This window comes from Globicephala melas, chromosome 10 (assembly GCF_963455315.2).
Source record: "Globicephala melas chromosome 10, mGloMel1.2, whole genome shotgun sequence".
Classification (NCBI taxonomy): domain Eukaryota; kingdom Metazoa; phylum Chordata; class Mammalia; order Artiodactyla; family Delphinidae; genus Globicephala; species Globicephala melas.
The window spans coordinates 33,438,929-33,460,965 of record NC_083323.1 but is presented as its reverse complement, the minus strand read 5'-3'; the positions used below and the strand labels follow the sequence as shown (position 1 = coordinate 33,460,965).

Here is a 22,037-nt window from a genome sequence, read left to right as displayed (position 1 = left end):
ATAAAGGCAGACATTAATGCAGTTTCTAAAATGAAATTATCTGTCTAGTCCTGTTTCTTATCAGAACCTCTTTTGAATTCAGATAATTAATCAAATTATATAGCAGATAACAATGTTCTTTTCATTATTTTCTCACTAAAGAGTAATACAAAGAGATGACTTTCACTTTAGAAAAACATTACGATTGGTTTATCTTTGATGATGATCTTCTGAGTTTAATCCCCAGTAGTGAACAATAAATATCTCAATAGCTTACCATAGTGCTGAATGATTTAATGGGATATTAGGCAAATAAACTTCCATTTCTCAGATGACTATTCAATTCCCTTCTTATTTCTTTTAAATTAAACCCATGTTAGTGTTATTACTTACTGTTTATCACCTCAGTTTCCCTAGAATGGAAATTCCTACTTTTCTTACCATCCAACTTCAAATGAGGCCTTCAGCAATATCTTGGCATGAAAAATAATAACATTAGATGTTCTCCAAAAGTGAAATATTAAGAAAGTTCTAAATATCTTCCCCAAAATAGGTGAAATCTGGGGGATGGAGAAATTTTAAAATAGATTAGGAAACTGAGTTAAAACATACACTACAGTAAACATAAGGATAAAAGGGAAGAAATGAGAAATACTGGGAATCTTAACCAATATCCACATATTAAAACTAAGTAAAATAATATTTCTACTTACATGTGCACTGACATATGGGAAAGGTGTTAGCTAGAGAAAAAATAAACTGCAGCTGTATTCATTGAACAGTACAATAAAACAAACTGTTTTCAATATGATATATGTTCAATAGCAAGAAATAAAGAAGGGAAAGAAGCAGGAGAGAAGAGAGAGAAAGAGAAAGGAACTTCCTAACTAAAAATGAAGCAAAACCAAGTCTCTTCTGGCACTGTAATGACTGTCAGTCAAGATAGGATCTAAATAATCTATTCAATTTGTTGAATATTTACTCTCACGCTTGAGGGTGGGGTAGAGAGTAGAGCTAGCACTTTTTTTTTTTCAGTTTGCACCTTAGATGAAGTACTACAAAGATAATGTGAATTATAGTGTAGCAGAATAAAAGATTTTTGTCCCTATTAGGTCCTATCTATATGTTCAGAGACAAAGTGCTAATATTAATACTTACGGCACATAGAACTCTATTTTACCCACACGAAGGACCCCAAGTTGCATCCCTTCAACCTTTGTACATAAGGTATAATCTAACAGGACTAGGACCCTGTGATTTTCTCTGTAACCCACGCCATATCTCATTCAAGGAATGCAACTGCACAGACCATTGGTCTGACCAAAGTTTTGCATATCAGAGAGAGAAAGCACATATATATCCCTTAATAATTTTAGGCTTCTATACTCCTCTCTGATCCACTGCTGGTATTTGTACATGTCCCAATAGCAACCCTTCCCACTTCCTGTCATCTAGGCCTAACAGGTAGAGGGGTTCAGGAAGTAACAGAGATGATACACATTCTAAATATCAATGAAAAGAATCAGAATTTGAATTAATACAGTTACAATATAGTAGCTGTCATGTACTTTACAGATTATAAAATTCCAGTGATACATTGTTGAAAAATATATAACAGTACATTTTAATTTTACTTGTTCACGTGTATAGTTTCAATATATTGACTAATATCAAGAATTAGTTTGCAGTTTGAATAAATCATTTCTCACAGAAGCTATGAGATGATAATTCCCATCAAATTATTTCTCTGTTATATACCTGCAAGCTATTTGTGCTGCATTCTTAATAAAGAGTTCATTGTTTGAACTTGCAATAATTAGGTCACATTGGAACTCTTAAATCAAAAACAAACTTACAAAATTCTCTAGTTTTTATTAACTACCGAACACTTTAACGTGATTTACATTTTTTTGCAGAATGGAATATTTAACGTTTCCTACTAAATTAAACAAATGCGAACAACATTGAAGTAGGTCAGAAAGAAGCCATTCAAATTATGTTGACAACAGCACCATATCTCCTACCGTTGTTTCTGAGTCCTGACTGTGGTTAGAGCTGATACCAGTGTCCGAGTCTGTGTCATTTGAATACATGTTAAATACTGTTTGAGTAAAAGGAGGAACCTCCCCACTGCTGGTAGGGACCTCAGATTCCTTTCCTCTGTTTTCCTGTAGCTGGCATTCATCTTTGTTGCTAATATGAAGGGAATTGAACTCCTTGGCCAGGAGCTCATATTCTTTAGCTTTCATCTGAAGCAATGAGTCACTGTATTTAATCTCTTTCTGGATGCCACTCAAGTAAGAGTGGATTTTCAAACCAGCTTTCATGCTTTTCTCCAAATCACACTTAACACTTTCTAAATTAGAGCCTTCAAGTTCACTTGCAGCTGCCCCTTCCGCATCTTCATTTATCTCTGTGCAAATACTTTTTACCTCTTGTTCTATTTCGGCAGAGAGCTTATCAATGAGCTTTCTATAATATGTTAGTCGTTCCTCCAGCTGTACAATTCCATCACTTTCTCTCAGGTCCTCCAGAATCTGGTTTTCATCATACTCCAAGCCTAGTTTTTGCTCAACTTCACCGAAACTGGGCATCAAATATGCATCCTGGACATAATTTTCTCCATCATTTTCTACCCGGTTGAGGTGGAATTTAGCTTCACACTTTTCAATTTCCAGATCCAGCTCTTTCATTCTCTTGACTTGTTGATGAATAGTATGATCCTGGGAAATAATCAGATGAACTAATGTCTCCATACTATCTCGCTCTTGGGAAACTGTGTCCTGCTTAATTTTAGCCAGTTTCCGGAAAGTTTTTCTGACTATTCTCTTTTGCTTATCTGGTGGTAACGTCTTCATGTAATTTGCTGGGCTGAGCTCCCACAGTTTTTCTGTGTTTTGCATTACTTTGGCTTCAGCTGTCCGCCACAAGGGAACTGGAAGAAAAGCATCTGCTTTAACCAAAACAAACTGCATATTAGGCTGCTCATCTCCCCATGCTTTCCAAAGCTTCAGGATTCTTGTTAGTGGGGGAAGAACCCGTTCAGAGCCTCTCCACTTTTCTATGATGCAGTAATCACTGGGCTTCCCCAGAAGAAATCGTTTGTCTCCAAACGTAGTCTCGTGTTCCTCAAGCAAAGCCTGGATGATGTCAGCAGAGGTGGTGCGTTTGGTTAGCCCACAGACAATCTTCTCTTCTTGGCAAACCCAAACCACAATTTCTTTCTCTTCTGAATCCATTTCTTTAGTTGGAGATCTGAAAGAAAAACAAAGTACATTATATTGCTGTCATCACCTGTGTAAACTCAGAAAGATGATTTAACTTTAATACCCTTTCTAGATTTTACCATTAATGAGAGATGCATTTTGAGGTTGAGACTACATAAGAATCAGAAGTTTTATGGCAAGAAAAAAAAAGTTAAGACCATGAAAGATATCTTAATTTCCTTTTTAATTCCTAGTGGGCTCTGGAAAGAGCAAATTGTCATCAAAGACAACGGAGGCTATTTTATCTTTAGAAGTCAGCCACAATATAACTACAGTTAGAACTGGCAGAGTTAAGACAAGAATCAAAGTGGAGATTAATGAGAAGTAGAATAAGACTGTTTTGCTGGAGCCTTAGGACTGGGGAATAACCATGGAAGCATAAGTAGGATGTTATTAAAGTCATAGAGTTGAAAATAGTCCATTACTGAAATTAGTGATTATTTAATTCTACGAGTATTTATTGTATGCCAGCCATGTGCCAGACATATCAGAAGATGCTAAACATACAGCAATAAGCAAGGGAGACAAGGACACAGACATAAATGTGTAATTAATATAATATCAGATAGTGGCAAATGCTAGGAAGAAAGTTAAACTGAATGAAGGGATAGAGAATTACTTAAGGAGAGGTCTAGTTTATTTAAAGAGCTTAGGAGAGACTTCTCTAAGAAGGTGACGTTTGAATAGGAACATAAATTCACACAGTTAGCAGTGACGCAAGTGAAGATTCAACCCAAGGAGGAAAGCTGGCTCCAGAGTATACTTCTAACAGATACACTATAAAAACAAGTTTACAAGTTCGATGGTTTAGACGTGTGGATTAAATTGGAAAAAAATCATTAACTACTTCTAAAAGAGGAACTTTATAACATAAATTCGCTTTTGATAGCAATGGAACCATAGCACCTCATTAGAGCACCCAACTGGTCAAGGAAGGACTTTTCCCAATGGTCGGCCATGGAGAAAAGTATGTGGAAATGTGTTACCTTCTGTGCCTTTTTCTTATTAATCTTGTTCCTGCTTCGATGCAGTAATAAAGGATTTTGACTGGCCTGGATGCCTCCCTTAGCTGACAAAACTCTCATGTATATAAAAGCCCTACTGCTATCTCCTTAGAGGATTTCCTACGTCCTGTTCCACTTTCTGGCTCGGGAAACATCAGTTCTGGGTCTGTAGCTAAGCATGACACATGAGTTATAAAGACTTCAGCTCTACACTGCAGCTGTGAAGACTGGGAAGCAGGGATCAGGGAGTCCTTATGTATAGTAGAATAATAATAAGGACATACATGACAATTCCCCAGTACTTCCAGGATCCCTGCTCTAATTGGGATTCTCTTGTTTTGGAAGGAACAAGTTCTTATATATGACAGCTTCCACTAGAGATCTGCTAGTTTTCAGCTCATGTGGATTATGTAACACTGACAGTCATTATGCACAATCAAGAAAGATATTATTATTTCCATATGACATATGAGAAAATTAGTGCCTTTATTGATAGCCTCACAGTGCAACTGGTTCCAAACCCCTTTTTTTAAAAAGTCTACTCTAAACGTCCTTGTATTTTCTTGAGTCAGTTATTTTCTAAATATTTTGAGGAATTTTTACAACCATCATTCAAACCAGATAATTTTCAAAAACTTCTGCCACTTGACTGAGCATGTTTAAAAGTAATGACCATTCTTTATTGAATGTAGGCAATAAATCTTCCATACCTAGTATAAACTTCATGTTTAATTCTACTTTGTAGCAGGCTTAGGATTTTGAAAACTGTGTTTATTTTATAGTGTGGCTCCAATTGAGTTTCTGTTCATTCATTCATTTGACAAATATTTGCCGAGCACCTCCTCTGTGTTTGACACTGTCATGGAAATGTGGATCATAGAAAGACTTGTATGATTTATTAGACAGTATCCCTGGCTAATTGTGGGAAACACTGCTTGGGTTGGGAAGGAAACACTTACGTGTCAGTTCTAGTGGTAAGTTTCTTATTACATCAACAGTTCCCAAATGTTAGACTGATGACCCCTGGTATTATTTCATTAAAAAAATTAGAAATATATAAAAGATGCAAAATAAATATTAAAAATAAACCAATTTAGGAATCTTATAGAATCACTACTTTTTCAAAATAATTGTTTTCATTTGGTCCCAGATCCATGTAAACCTAGTCATCTGATATAAGTAAGGAATTTAATTCTAGAGCTGGGACTAAATAAAATGCTCCCTTCCCAACCTTTGAAAGTTTACTATCTAGTATAAGTAATGACATCCCCAAACACATATATAACAAAGGTTAAAAATACAAACTTAACACTAGATAATTTGGTTTGTTATGTAATATAATGTAACAAACTTCTTACCTAATGATTCAAATTTAGCAGTTGAGACATATAACCTCCAATTCTAATGCAACAAAATAAAAATAAACACATCCATTGCATGACTTAGTGTTTGTTTTGTTTTGCTCTGCTTTGCTTCTGTGTATGTTTATTGGAAGGAAGGGATAAAGATTTTTACTGGATCTTAAACTTCCCGGAGAACATACTATAACCACATAAAGACTGAAAAATCATAAAGCTTTAATTCATATAATCGCATATTCCAATAATTTACTTCTATTTTCTATTTTTATCCGTGTTTTAGTTCCATTTATAAATAACTTCATTGTTGATCTGATTAATATTTTTTTTTCTTTTCATATTTTACCTTTGCTCACTCAATGTTACTTAATGGTGCAAATTAAATTTTTTTTCTGTATATTGGAATATGTTTGTTGATAATTACTATTTCCAATCCAACAAAGTTACTTTTATTTTAGAAATTTCTTGGCTTGCAGCATTCTTGATTTTACTTATGTACATGGTAGTTACTAATATCATCCCCATTTTACAGATAAGGCAACTGAGATAAAGACAGGGTAAGTAACTTACCTAAAGTCACAAAACTAGAAAGTAGAAATGTTCCTTCCAACTCTGGCTTTAGATGTTAACCTACAACTAATCCCTGAAAATAAATTACAATAGCCATTATGACTACCCACTCACAAATATTTCCCAATTTGTGAACTGATTACATTTCAAACGTGATTTTTTTAATTACTTGAAACTCAGTGCATTTTTCCTATAAAATTCCACCTTATATAATCAATGAAATCCCCGTTTTGAATGCTTTTAGGTAAAGTATAAATTTGGTTCCTTCAACTCTATCATTCTTTTCTTTTTGAACACCCAGTATAAAGGCAAGTATTGAGAGAGTCCCATGTATCTGATTCTGTAATATTAAAGGAGTAGAGACAAAGAGATTCTCAGCAGATGTAAGGTTAACATGGATGGAGGTTACAGGAGTGGTTCTCTCTAGATACTATTGGAGAAAGTAACAGCAGGTGGACATTGAGATAGGAGGCTATATAGGAATATGATAGCTGTTCACAAGTATAGGTTATTTACAGTGCAACTGGCTACAAATTGGGAACTGCTTGGATTAGAGGATTCAAAATTTATAACTTCTATGTTACATTATAGGGTAAAGGCATTTACCTAAAAATACTACGTTAATCAAAATAAAGTAACTACCACACTGACATTTAATTCACACCAGTTTAAATTTTTAGGTTAATTTGCTAAATGTTCATGTATACAATTCGAAAGTAGATATGAAAGTTGATAAGCCAGAATTTAATCAGGTCATGGTTTCATATAGCAAGGATATTTTCTTTAACATCCACTTCAGGGAGGCAGAAACAAAAGAGACATAAAATGTTTTAAAATGCCTTGCATAATGTTACGTAGGGTGCCTCAAATTTTGCTTATGATCAAAACACACAAAAACCAATAAAGCTTAAGAAATTTTACCATGAAATAGTATAAACAATTGAATAAGATTATGGCTGTGTTTTGTCTTGATTTGAACTAGTTTGTTTATTTCAAGAATGGTTCCTAAGAAAAGAGAAAATGCTCTTGATATCTAAACTGTGACTCCCACCAACACATAACTGTTGTACCCAATCATCTTTAACTACGCTTTAGTCATTGGAAACTGAATTAAAAGTAATTTGAAACACTGTTCAACAGGTTTTACTACACATTCTAAATATATGTTATACTACATCTATGATTATGTAGTATACATTATGACATTTCTCATGCACATACTTTTAAAAATTGTGTATGTATTTAAACACTTCATTAAATTTGATAATATTAATATATCCTAAGATTCTCATGGAGAATTGTCTTGTTGCTTAGCATGCGCTGTTTAATTTATTTTAAAATAGTTTATAATCACAAAATATGTTTGAAAATTATTTACATATACAGAAGAAAATAAAAAACATTCATAATGCTACAGTATCCATTTTTATCTAATGCTTTAAATTCTTTTTTTTCCCTCTGAAACATTAACAAGATTTATTTGTGAAGATTTGCAAAATAGATATGGTGGGAACAATCCTCGATATTTTAAAATATGATTTCATCTTAACTATCACTAATTCATTTTGAATTCTGATAAATCATTTTTTTCCTACTCCCTGTACCCCTTCACTGTAATACTGCAGTATATATATATCTGACTCACATTTCTCACACGATTCCTTCAAATATCAGATAAGTGAAAGGAAAAGAGTGCTTTAAAAATTGTGAAAAATGTACTGGCTAAATATAGGTTATTAACTCTAATGGTAAAATTACTGTTATTACTACTTAATGCAGAGAAGGGTATAGTGTTTTTAGTATTGTTATTCAGTAACTTTACTGAGCTTGCCACAGTAGTTAACAATATTATTTTATAAATATTTTCCAACCTATCCCACAATATTTCTTCACCTGCTTTGACTAGTCAATATTTTTGCAAGTACACTTCCCATATAACACAACTGTTTAGCTAGTAAGAGATGTTTAAAAAGATCATTAATCTTTGGATCACAGATGAGATGAGAATGCTTTTAATCTTTTTCTGATTTATAGCTCTCTGATTCTGACTGAGTGTGTTAATGAAGCATATTACTCTGAAAATAAATATGTACATATATTTATATATTTATCTGATTATTCTTCTACGACTATTTCAGTATTCAGTTTTTGCCTTTTTAGAGTATCTTCATCAGACAATTAAGAAAATTTATATGCCAAATGAAGCTCTTCAACAACGTGTGTCAGCCTCACTTACAGGCACTTTTCCATATTTATTCTGAAATAGAGTGAAATATATGAGAATTTTTGTGAGAATTTTTGCATTTACTCTATTATCAATCAGGAACTTAAAAATATTTCTCCAGTGATAATTAGTTTTAGTACCACAAAAACACACAGAATTAAGATGAGTTGGCTAGGAATTACAAATGCAACATTCATACAATCAAATATTTCTTTAACAAACTTTCACTGAGTATGGTGCACAAAGCACTAGGGAATAAATCAACTATTTAAATCTGGAAGTCTTAAGATAAAGTATTAAATAGGATATTTTGATGTCAAATTGAAGATCCCACAAAATAAGTATTTACAGAAAAAAGATTGTGTGAAGGCAGAGAAAAATAAAAATGGATAATATTTGGTTATCTTTATTCAGTTGTCCAGAAAGAATAAAAGGCATTGAAGTTGGGGCCCAGGAGAATAACTCAAAGGACAACATTTCTTCCTAGTATCGCAGACATTAAGGTTTAATTGAAATTTGATGTATAAAACTTATCAGGACAAATATTTCATATTGACCCCTACTTTCAAAAAAATAAGAATCATCAAAATAATAATTAATTAAGAATAATTACATTATGATATGCTTCTAAAACACAGTATATGAAAACTAGCAACCTACAGGTATTTATAGAAAATATTTGGATTTCTGAGTGCATCTTTCCTTAGAACCTATGTTATAATTCTTTGTTTCCTAAGCCAGCCTGGAAAGTATGATACTAACACAATCTAGCTGCCATATATAGGAGTGATTCTGAAATGCTCTTATTGCTTGGCTCTCTGCAGAATCATATTCCATGCTTGGAAATCAAGAGTTACAACTTTTTCAGTTCCAAGCTGTTGGTGGCACCTGTGTCTGCAAATAGTGACGCACAAGTCTCCAACAGATTAAAGGATAAAGACCTGTGAAGCTTTGGGGGCATATTGGGGGCATATCTGAATGTTGGCCCAATGCCCGAAGACAGTTCTCTGTTTCCTTTTTATTACCATTACCATTACCATTACTTAATATCTACCATTACTTACCATTACTTATTATTTACCATTACTTATTATTACCATTACTTATTATTTAAACTGAATACTCTCCTTATAAACCAGTTGTTCTCTACTAGGGGTGATTTTGCCCCCCAAGAGACATTTGGCAATGTGTGGGGACATTTTTTTCACACTAGGGTCTGGGGGTGCCACTAGCATGGGCAGAGCAAAGAATGATCTAGACAAAATGTCAACAGTTGTGCTGTTGAGGAATCCTGATCCATATTTACAACAAAATATACTTTCATCACAGCTTTATCTATAGCCTTTTCTTCTTACATCTTCTGGAGAATCTATGAGTAAAATACATGAAAATAAAAATAACAAATAAGGGAAACATTTCCAATCTCAAGTAGACTAAAATAAACAATACAAGTTGGTATTCTACTTAATGGAATGCAAATGGAACTTTTTCTCCTTTCACCCCATAGCCAATCTTTATGCTTATTATTATTAATCTGCCTAACTGGACTTCCCTCTGTTAATCCCAGAGCTGGTCCTGCGAATACTAATATTTGCATTAAGATGCTATAGAAACACAAATATTCAAAATAGAGTTAATTTTAGTTCAGGAAAAAACTTGCATTCACAGACTTCATTAAGAAATAGTAAATCTTCCTTCTTCATTAAGAATAGTATTTGAGGGCTTCCCTGCTGGCACAGTGGTTGACAGTCCGCCTGCCGATGCAGGGGACACAGGTTCATGCCCCGGTCCAGGAAGATCCCACATGCCGCGGAGGGGCTGGGCCCATGAGCTATGGCCACTGAGCCTGCGCCTCCGGAGCCTGTGCTCCGCAACGGGAGAGGCCACAACAGTGAGAGGCCCGCATACCACAGGAAAAAAAAAAAAAAAGTCAGTAAATAACACTTGGAATAGACTAACTCAACAATGCAAGGTTCAGAAATGATGATTAGGAATGGGAGCAATAAAACAGCAATAAAAAAAATTTGATTTCAGTATATTTATTGCAGGCTCAAATCTAACAATACCTTGTAGAAAGCCACATTGCTTTGAATAAAAGCATATAATTAATTAAAGAATAAAGATGGGTGATGATGAAGAGCAAGTTTACTGAATCATGTTCCATACCAAATGTTATAAACTGGTATTTGAATTTACAAACCCAGCTCTATACCAATTATGAAGTTTAAAATCCTGAGGATGCCACAAATAGTTCGGATGGTGAAGGTTTAAATTACATGTCACAGCTATTTTTGAACTAAAAGATCAAACTTCCAAATTTAATAGCATCTCTTCCCAATAATCAAAATTATCACAGTACAACTACAGTGAGTTTAGGTAATAAATTACTTAGCTTCACTATGATTATGTAAGAGAAAAATTTATATTTTGTGTACTATAATTGGCTTTTATTAAGAGAAAAGTAATGACCCAAACACGGAAATTTCAAGACAGAATTTGGTAAAGATAAAAGTTTAAATAAACAATTGACAAAAAAGTTCTACGTAAATCAACTGAATCCATTCTAAGTTAGTTATCCCCCAAATAAATTGTCCTTTTGAATTATGGTACAACTTTTTATAACTGGATTCAACATTCATGTCTTAACAGAACTGTAGTTTTAGTAAATGTAAACAAATGCTGAGGGTAAAATGCTACAGAAAATAAGATGATCTCACGGGGGGAAAGTGGCGTGTATGTGTGTGTGATGAATTGGGAGATTGGGATTGACATCTATACACTAATATGTATAAAATGGATAACTAATAAGGAAAAAAAAGTGCATCAAAATTTACTTATAAAACTGTTCATCCAGCATTGTTTGTTATTAACAATCCAACAAGATCTACATTCATACACTGTAAAACTATTCATTTTGAAAAATTAAGAAGTATGTAAAAATTATATCATTTCTGTGTAAAAACGCTTGTATACACATCACACATTACACATAAAATGTATTAAAAAAGAAAGAATAAATACTAAGGGAGTAAATTTAAAAACAAAAAAGAAGATGATCTTTACGTTCAGAAATGTGTCATACATAGGAAGGAGAAAAGATATGTTTAGAGAGAAAGAGATTTTAAAAGTTCAAGACCGTCTTAAACATTATTGGAAATCATGAGATACATTCTGTATAAATATGCTACAAAATTTAAAGAATAAAAACAACAATTATCAAAGTTGAGTAATATTTAATAAACAATAATAAGACGCAGAAGTTGACCTCAGTGTCTTCAGTTCATTCTCAATTCCCATAACCCTTTGAAGAAAGTCAGATTAGGTAAAAGAGCCTCATGAGATTTCATTTGGGACAGGATGCTGATTTGGAGCTTGTCTGTAAGGAAGATCCTTTCAGATTTTTACTTAACATGATTGATTATGTCTGGGCCTGGTAGTTGAGGAAAAGCTACTTGGAAAAAAACAGTAAGGCGACTAGGGAGAAGAACAATGGGATGTGTGTAAAAGGAGACATTAGATAATAATAGCTCACATTTATTGAATGCTTAATATGTGCCAGACATTGTTCTAAGTGCTTTATACATACTAACTCATATAATTTTTGTCACCTATCAGATAGGTCCTATAGTAAAATCCATTTCACAGATTAAAAAGCTGAGTCACAAGAGATTAAGGACTTGTTCAATACCACCCTCAGCTAATAAGTGGGGGAAAATAAGGATAATGTGGAACTAAGGAAAATAAGAATAATTTGGATAAATGAGTTAGAATTGAATCCACACTGAGGAACTCCCTATTGCCTAATACAATAATCAACATGTTTCATTAAGTGTTATCTCTGAAAACAAGATACCAAATCTGATTCAGATGTAGTAATTGGGCTTCCCTGGTGGCGCAGTGGTTGAGAGTCTGCCTGCTGATGCAGGGGACACAGGTTCATGTCCCGGTCCGGGAAGATCCCACATGCCGCGGAGCGGCTGGGCCCATGAGCCATGGCTGCTGAGCCTGCACGTCCAGAGCCTGTGCTCCACAATGGGAGAGGCCACAGCAGTGAGAGGCCCGCGTACCGCAAAACAAAAAAACCTATTTTAAGTTTGTTTTGGCTATTTTTTTTTTTAATTTTTAAAAAATTTATTTTATTTATTTTTGGCTGCGTTTGGTCTTCATTGCTGCGCACGTGCTTTTCTCTGGTTGTGGCGAGTGCGGGCTACTCTTGGTTGTGGTGCGTGGGCTTCTCATTGCGGTGACTTCTCTTGTTGCGGAGCACGGGCTCTAGGCGCGCAGGCTTCAGTAGTTGTGGCACATGGGCTCAGTAGTTGTGGCTCGCGGGCTCTAGAGAGCAGGCTCAGTAGTTGTGGCGGACGGGCTTAGTTGCTCCGTGGCATGTGGGATCATCCCGGACCAGGGCTTGAACCCACGTTCCCCGCACTGGCAGGTGGATTCTTAACCACTGCGCCACCAGGGAAGTCCCTTGTTTTGGCTATTTTCTGTACTTAAAAATTGATCACCTTAGGCACCCTGAAGGCATTTGATGTAAACCAAATATACTATTGATGGGATTCAAGACATGATACCCCAAAATATGGCACCTTGGTATACTGAATATGGTAAGCTGAAGGTGTTTTAGAAAATGGGAGAAACAGGGAGTTCACTTGGACTTTCCACCCAAGCCTCTCCCCTGAAACAGGTCCTAACACCCTCACTTGAGAGATACCCTTCCTATACCTGAAGGAAAGGAGTGTCCTTATCTCTGAAGACAAAGGGATGAGAAGAATCCAACCAAACAGGCCCTGCTAAATGTCTCCCAGTTTACTACGCTTACTTCATATCCTTTGACCTACCTACCACACTTCTCCATGAATGTCCATTCTTCACTAAACCTAGCATAAAACAACACAGGTTTAACCATTTTTTTAGGTCTTCATTTCCTTAGGAAGGCTCCTGTGTCATGCGAAACTTACGTTAAGTCAACTTGAATTCTTTTCTCCTGTTAGTCTGTTTTGGTCGGTTTAATTTTCAGAGCCAGTCAGGGACCTTAAGAGCGTCAAGAAAAACTTGTTATTCCTCTACACTGTGCATAAAATTAAAAAAAAAAAAAACAACGATATTAAGTGACAATTTTGATTCCTTCTGTAAAGTACACACGCACAGACACAACACAACATAAAGTTTAAGCAAAATTAAAATTAATGAAGCAGGCAAATGGTGAGGCAACTCTCTGGCCCACAAGCTAACTCAGCTCTGGTTATTTTACACAGAGCATGGTACACGCCCTCTGAAGTAACATTTTTTTGAGATCACAGTACTGCAGTCTCAGGAAGATAATCACAGGGCGTGTCTGCCACAAATAATACAAGTCTTTCCTTAGGTCTCTATGAAAATCTGGATCACTGTTTTGATAGATGAAGCATGAAAATAATGCTATCAAATAATTTTCACGAAACACAGACTATTAACATTTTATTAAAACAGTTTTAAAATTGGAGTCCTTCAGAAAATTAATCACTCTGAAAAATTGGGGCAGTCAAAAATTAAAACTACCTTGAAAATTAAAATTTTATACATATATACGCATAGAAAAAAAATCACTAGTTTTGTGCTCTACTAACACCAGTTTAATTTTCTAGGGAGTAATAATATAAGTCAGTCACGTAGGACAAGAAAAACCCTAGACATTCCATACCTGCAGGGTAGCTATAATACTGTACATAATTCCCATAAACAGAGAAAAGGGAAGGGAATATGTAAAGAATGTGTATTGGGGACTATGGGGGGGTTAAGTAAACTAAGCTCATAGCTCAGATTCCAGAAATTGATTTTACTCAAAATGTAAATATTTAACATGTAGTATTTACTAGATGAAATGCTGAGAAAATATCTACTCTCATTGGAAATTCTAGGGCTAACTTCCAAGTGTTACCTGTGCCTGGCAAATACCTAAAGTTTCCTTATTGATTTATACTTTGTAAAGAAATATTTCATAATAACAAAGCATATTTATTAAAGGAAAGTTACCTAGCCTGAATATTTAGTTTAACGATAGCTGTAGTTATGTCAACTGCTAACAGTTTTTCTTTTGGCAGCTAAGCCCGTAATTGGTTTTGCCTTCTTAGTGGAAGCTATTTCCTAATGATGGTGACTTTCAGCTTGTATCTGCCTGCAGCCACCTACTCTTCCCTCTCTAAATGTATTCTGAAATATGCTGGCAGATTTGAATGGCACTAGAAATATGTAAGAATTTGAATTATCCAGTAGGATAGCTGAAAATACAAGATGACCTCCTTTATCCCTGATTTCCACGTTCTGAACATACTCTATAATAAACAGTAATAAACTGTGACTTCCAATTGGAAGCTTCATCGAAAATAATCAGCTCTTCACATTAGTCACAGATCAATTACCTAAAGAACAACAAAAAATTAATAACTTTTAGGAACAAGAATATACCAGGGCCTGTCATGCCATTTTGTTAAGGAAAAGGAGCTCCTTGAAAACATCACTGGTAAGAGAAAAATACTGGTCATCTACATCAAAAGTATCTTACATCCATTTACTTTCCCAAAGTTTTCCCAGGTCACATTATAACAACCATCCTTTGACCACATACACACCTCAACTATCTTCCCTTCACAGACTCAAATAATAACCCACAGTCACTTTCTCTAGTTTACCTCTTTCCAGGAACAACCACCATAAAGTGACTTCCACCGCCCCCCCACACACCCACAACAGAAATATTTCTTCCTACGTTTATCAGAGATCTAACCTCCAAACCCAAGTGCCATTTTTGGAACTGATCTGCCTCGACCTCTTTGTAATATTATGCATTGTGACCTTTTCCTCCCGTTCTTGCAGCAGTCCATTCCTTGATTTCACTCTCCACGGCTCTTCCTTTCCCTTTCTAGCTTCTTCTCAGTTATGACATGGGCCTTGCTTCCTCTGCATATTCAGTAAATGTAGGTGTCATGCAGGGGTGGCCACAAATTCTTTGTAGCTCCTTCCATTGAGAGATGGAGTCTGTTTCTTTTTGCTTGACTAGACCTTGGGACTAAGTATGGCCAATAGAATATGGTAAAAACCATGTGTGCGAGTTCTAGAGTCCAGGCTTCAAGAAACCTTGCAGCTTCTGTCTTCTTCTTCCTGTAATGCTGTCCTGAGACTGCTGTTTGATGAAAAAGCTTGAGATGAAAGACCACATCAAGAGAGAGAGAGACCCAGCCATCTCAGTTGTCCCATCGGAACCTAAGCCTTGACTAACCCACTGCTCGTGAGATAGCCAAAGTAAAACTCAGAAGAACCACCCCAGTTTATTCAGAAAATCATAGCAAATAACACATTGTTGTTTTCAGCCACTAATTTTTATGGTGTCTTATTGCCAGTAAGTGATAACTGATACAATAGGCATCCCGCAGGTTTCTATGACTCATTTCTTGTCTCATTATATACACCTTATGGGTGACTGTAATATCACCCACAACTTTATCAACCAACTGAATGATGATAGTTCCCACATTTACTTATTTTTCCCTTGAGCTCCAGACCAATATTCCAAACTTTGTTTTGACATGTTTATTTGATCATTATGTTACTCACTGCCACCTCAAATTTGGCCCATCGAAACTAATTCACCATCCTCTCCTCTCATATCTCAAACTATTCCACCTCTTGATTTCCCGTCTTACTAAATGTAATCACTATCTCCCCACCCTTTCTCTCAAGTTTGAAAACTGGGAGTCTTCCTAGACTCCTTTGTCTATCTCATTCCCCTTTAACAACCAGTCCCCATGTCTGTTTTACTCTTTCTCCCAAATGTCTCAAATATACGCCCTCCTATCTATCACCACTACTACAATTCGGACAACTTCCAGTTTTACAGTGTTACTGTAATAAGTTAGGACATATTATATTATGATAAACTCCTGCCCACTTCACATTTGTGCTCCATAATACTGTCAGGCTTCCCTTTTTAAACTGCAAATCTAGCTGTGTACCTTCCTTGTTTAAAATCTTTAAATGGTTTCCAAGTCCTGCATTTTCAATTTGTTTACCTTTCTTCCTCTCCGTCATCACCCCTCCCCTCTCTGTCTGTCTCTCTCTTACTCTCTCTTCTGTTCTCTGTTTCTCTCCTGCCTGTTCCTAGAATTCCTTCCATGATCTGATTCCTCCAACTGATAGCCAAGCACTCTGTAATAGACACCTTGAGCTAGCTATTCCTAACATCTTGCTGATCTCTGACAGATCTAATGTGAGGGTAACTGGCTGTCACTGTAACATCTATCACCCTATGAATTGCTAGACTGGATTGCACTGTATCTGCCATGCTTTTATTTTTCACTCTGGGCTTTTCCATAACCTATTTCCTTGGCTTGAAACACCTTTTTTCCCCTTTCTTCATCTAACTCTTACTGTTTCAAATGTTGCTTCCTCTAGGAAAATTGCCTTATCATCTCTGAATAACCCCATTCCCGCCACTCCAGATGGAAATGGATGCCCATTCTTGATGCTTCCACAGAACCCATTGTACATTGAGTGGTAGCATTTTCTACCTTCATTTTTTGCTAGTTTGCCAGTCAGGTCCTGGACTGACTCTTTCATCTTTGAAGCCTAAGAGCCTAAGACAATAAATGTTAAATGTTCTTTTATTTTTTGGAGCATGAGAGGAGGAAGGGGGTTCGGGGGGAGGTATATAAAGGGAATTTTTCAGTCAACTAGGGCCTGGCGGTTACAACTATCCCACCATATATTTTTGTAAATAAAATTTTGTTTAAGTACAGTCATGCTCATTTAATTATGTACTGCCTGTGTCTGTTTTCACGCCACATTGACAGAGTTGAGTGGTTGAGACCGTGACATTATGGCTGGAATAACCTAAATATTTATTATGAGGCCTTTTACTCAAAATGTTTGCCAACTCCTGACCTAGATGATTTACCTGCACCAAAAATCTAGATTTTGTTTAGTTAAATACTAAAATGTTATTTGAACTCCAATATCTATATAATAGTTCTGTGTATTATTCTCTAGGGGACAAGAAAGTAAAAATAATGTGGTCTTTAAACAGAAGAATGTATGATCTCATGGAAGTCACGGCCTTGTTTGGAAGTAATTTCAACCAAAGGCAATGACTGAAGGCTCACTAAGAGGATGGCTGTGAAATGCTTCATGGAGAATGAGTGGGTTTAACATAGGATTAGTCAGCGTGAAGGCCTTGCCTGGGAAACCAGTGTGTTTTGCCTTTAAAGTCCCATTCCAGGTGCAGTGTGTTCCATATTAATCAGTCCCATATGGATGTCAGGAAGGCTGGCAGTAGGTTGGATGAAAGGCTGCTTTCACAGCGCAGTGTGTCCAAACACCAGGTGTTTGGAGGTGGAATATTTGGAAACATTCAAGTGACACCTTGAATTTTTTTACTCTAAACCCTGATGTTCTTCCCTCCCCCAAGTTACCCTTGCCATTTTTCCTGTTCTGTATGATAATGCAACTATATTCCTATTTACTCAGACCCCAAATTGTGGTTATCACTGAATCTTTTTTTCCATCCTGATACTTTCTATTGTCCCCATACACTCAGTTTTGAATTCCTATAAATTCCGCCTCTATAGTGACTCTTATAACTGTAATCTCTATCTGAAATTTCTTGTTCATTTATTGTTTCCTTACTGTCTGCCCGTCCACCACTGTACTATAAGCTCAATGAGAACAGAGACCTTGACTGCCTTTCTCATTGCTGTATTCCCAGCACCTAGAATAACATGTAGCACACATTATAAGGTAAATAAATATTTTTTGTTGAATACATGGACTTTATTAGGATACTTTAAAATGCCTGCCTTGTATTTTAATTATTTACATATGTCTGTGTGTCTACTAATCAACAAGTTCCTTAAAGTATGGTCCATATCTGATTCACATTTAATCTTAATAAAGCCCTCAAAGTATGAGGTTCATTTGATATTTCTGAATTTTTAAAAATCATCACATAACCCGTATCTTGAGTCCCCAAAAGGGAAATATATACAAGTAGATGCACAACGTGATACAGTGGGATAGTTTAGAATGTTTTGTTTTAAGATGCTAAGGTAGATAAGAAAGCAATACTATAATATGCTCAGATATGTAAAGCACTATATAGCACAAGCTGCCAGCTTACTTAATTCTCTAAACTGTGACTACAGCAAGGTCTCCTAACTAAAAGTAGAACCACTAAAAACGATCATTTAAAAAAAAAATGACTTAGTCTAAGTTTCATGCCGATTATTAATAATTCTAGGAAAATGTTCTTTGACTTTCACTACTAGAGTAAAAGAACAAGCAGTCAAGAAATTAAAGCTAATACTTTGTGGTCCACTGCTGTAAAGTGGCTAACGTCCTGTGCTCTGAAAAAAGATGAAATCTCAAAGGTCCAGTATAGCTTCATAAGTGCTTTTCCTAATGGCGTACAACTCTTTTCTTCATATGAGACTGTAGTTATTATATGTCTACTCCATGAAGACATCCATGGTTTTTCAATAGCACTTCTCATAGGTTCCACACAAATGTAATTTTATGCAGAGCTAAAAATAGGTATCTTCAGTTTCTACTATTGAGGACTGTGGTCTCCCCCAAACTGATGTGCTGCTGCTAGATCTTAAAGTACTCTCAGTTAATCATAACTGCAGGGAATTCCAGAAGGATTGACAAATGTCAGAGTAAATGAGGAGTGAATGAGTAACCAAAGGTATTGGAGATGGCTGTAAAATGTCTTAGTCATTGGTTGAGAACAGCAAGCATACACTGTGCAGTACATCAATAAACCCCAGACACAAAATTCCTACCGATTATATACCATCATTAGTAAGAATAAAAATTTGTTGAAATTGGACCAGTATCTGCATTAGTGGAATTACCATTTAAAAGATCCACAAAATAGAAGAATAACTTAATTCTATAAGCTGATACACTGACGAGTTTAATAGGATTATTAGAACAAATAGCAGTCAATTACAGTTGACTGTAAGTCTATTACTGTTATATAAACACATCCTTAACATTTTTTTCAATTGTAAAATACTGTTTTCACCAACCAAGCAAGATTCTGGATTCTCACCAAACTGACCATATTACTGCCTGCTTCCTGAATTCTTTTCTTTTGACTCTCCTGAGTCATTCCTAGCTTTGTGTGCTTCAGCCCCTCCTACATCTTTCTGTACACCTTGTCGTGTTCCCTTCTCTTGTCCAAGCCTGTCCCCTAACTGTGGAAGTTTCATAAACACTATCTAATGTGATGATGCTCCATTTATTTTTCTTTATCTCCATTCACTTCTCTTATATACTTCTACTTAGAGTCAATCAAAAACATTTAGTGACACCTACTCTATAGAGGAACAGCCTTCCTAAGACATTATACTTTCATTTTATAAATTGTATTATAAATATAACTTTATTTACCCTGTCAACGGTAGTTCCCCATGGAAGAGTGATTTTTTTAAAAGTTCATGCATGAGATACTAAACTATAGTGCTCTTTTCTCAATTAGGAGTTTAATCCCTTAAGAATGAGGTGGTGTCTTTGCATGTTTGGTATAATACAAAACACAGAGTTTACCAGTCCTAAAGAAATAAAATAAAAAGATAGCTACTCCTAACATTCTTATATTTGTATTACTAAACTTAAAATTGTGCTTAGCAAACACTCAATAATTCTTAGATATTATAATTTATAAACTAATCATATGTCTTTATAATTGGAAATAAACACATTTGACTTTTACCGTAATGGTACCTTTCCTGGTGGAGGTTATGTGGCAATGCATCATGTTTAGGTAAAATAAAATTACCAAAAAAATCCTTCTTTCAATTCTATTTTTAAAAGTTTTCTTGAAAAAAAGCAGGACAAGAGAATTAAATTCTACTCTGCAGAGGAAATTTTAAAACCACAGAAGCTTAGAGATGAAAGGGACCTTAAGTATCCAATTCAATCTCTCATATTTTTAGACAAAGATAACAGTAAAATATTCAAATTATGTATCCTTTGTTCTTATCAAAAGTCCACAAAGACACATAAGGAACTGTCTCTTAAACAATGCTATGCATTGCAAAATCATTAATAGTCTCATAATTTTGCTCAGATGCGGTGTGAGGATTAAACATAAAAGCTGTCAGAATTGAAATATTTCATCAAGATCCAAGGATAGTATTGCACAACATTTATAGACTCATTTCTAATTATATTCAGTAATTTATAATGTATCTCTTTGTATCTAGGGAGGAAAAGAGATCAGTAATGATCAGGAAAAGAGAACAGAAGTTCTAGTGAGTCAAGGTTGAGATTTTGAAGCCACAAATATCATGTTTAGGTGTTAAAAACTTAGATATACTTCATAACATATTTAATCCAAGAGGCCTGAACAAGGAGTGAATATTTACTGAGCTTTTATTATGTCCTAGCACCATGCTAGATTTTTATATATAATCAGATTTAATCCAAATTCTTGATGGTTTAGGATTAACTCTATTATAGAGATGAGAAAACTAAATACTAAATAGGCCACACAGAGTAAGAGTTAAGAGCATGGATTAGAATTCTGTCTCTGCCACTTATTAACTGTTGCACTGCTCTGGGTCTTAATGGGCTTACATGTGAAATAGGAGAAGTAGTAGTACCTTCTTCACAGTGTAATTTTTTTTTTTTTTTACAGAAGATGTTAGGGGTAGGAGTTCATTAATTTATTCATTTTTTTTTTTGGCTGTGTTGGGTCTTCGTTTCTGTGCGAGGGCTTTCTCTAGTTGTGGTAAGCGGGGGCCACTGTTCATCGCGGTGCGCGGGCCTCTCACTATGGCGGCCTCTCTTGTTGCTGAGCACAGGCTCCAGACGCGCAGGCTCAGTAGTTGTGGCTCACGGACCCAGTTGCTCCGCGGCATGTGGGATCCTCCCAGACCAGGGCTCGAACCCGTGTCCCCTGCATTAGCAGGCAGATTCTCAACCACTGCGCCACCAGGGAAGCTCCACAGTGTAATTTTAAGTATTATGTAAATTACTTAGACCAGTGCACATAATAAGTGTTATAAGAAGTATTAGCAGAGGTGGATTTACCCTGAAGCTAATGAAGTTTAAGCAGAAGGGCTTCCTCATTTGCACAGTCACATTCCGAGGCCCCATAACGACCTTAGTGATATTATTAATCAGAACTTTAAAGAGCAACTTATTTAATACCCATTAAATATGTCAGCATATTTAATACCTATTGCTCATTTTAAAGAGCAACCCCTTCAATTGTCAAACTTAAATTTGCCTTTGCTTGTTGTTATTATTGTTATCGTCGTATTAGAAAGATGAAATATTTGCCCCAGTGCATACAACTAGTAATGGCAAATCTGAGAAATGACCGAAAGTCTATGTGACTAAAGAGCTGGAGTTCTTAACTAAGATAATTTTCTGCCTGTTTCTAGCATTTTCCCTTTGTCTTATAACTGTAATTATCTTATAGAAAGAGCATAAATCCTCCTTTCATGTGAGAAAATAAGTATTTCCCCAACTGTATTTCCCTCTTACCTCCAAAGAAGGAGGAAATGTTCCACATTCAACAGTGAGTGGGGTCTACAGTAGCCAACTACCATCATCCACCAAACCTCACTCACATACATACATGGTTGCATTC

The 22,037-nt window shown here is 35.6% G+C and overlaps 2 protein-coding genes across 5 annotated transcripts in view; one reads left to right on the top strand and one right to left on the bottom strand.

The window, feature by feature from the left end:
* The window catches only part of NTS (neurotensin), a 71,231-nt gene that overhangs the window by 5,592 nt on the left and 43,602 nt on the right, over window positions 1–22,037 (top strand). The gene's annotated exons all lie outside the window — the stretch shown is intronic.
* The window catches only part of RASSF9 (Ras association domain family member 9), a 28,713-nt gene continuing 7,097 nt past the window's right edge, over window positions 422–22,037 (bottom strand). For 2 of the 3 annotated variants that reach the window (XM_030856451.3, XM_060306790.2), the window contains one exon: window positions 422–3,234. In XM_030856451.3, the coding sequence (XP_030712311.2) occupies window positions 1,974–3,234 (1,261 nt within the window). In that variant the 3' untranslated portion in view covers window positions 422–1,973. Of the gene's footprint in view, window positions 3,235–13,362; window positions 13,436–22,037 lie in introns of all 3 variants that reach the window. The other variant, XM_070046489.1, reaches the window with a different exon arrangement.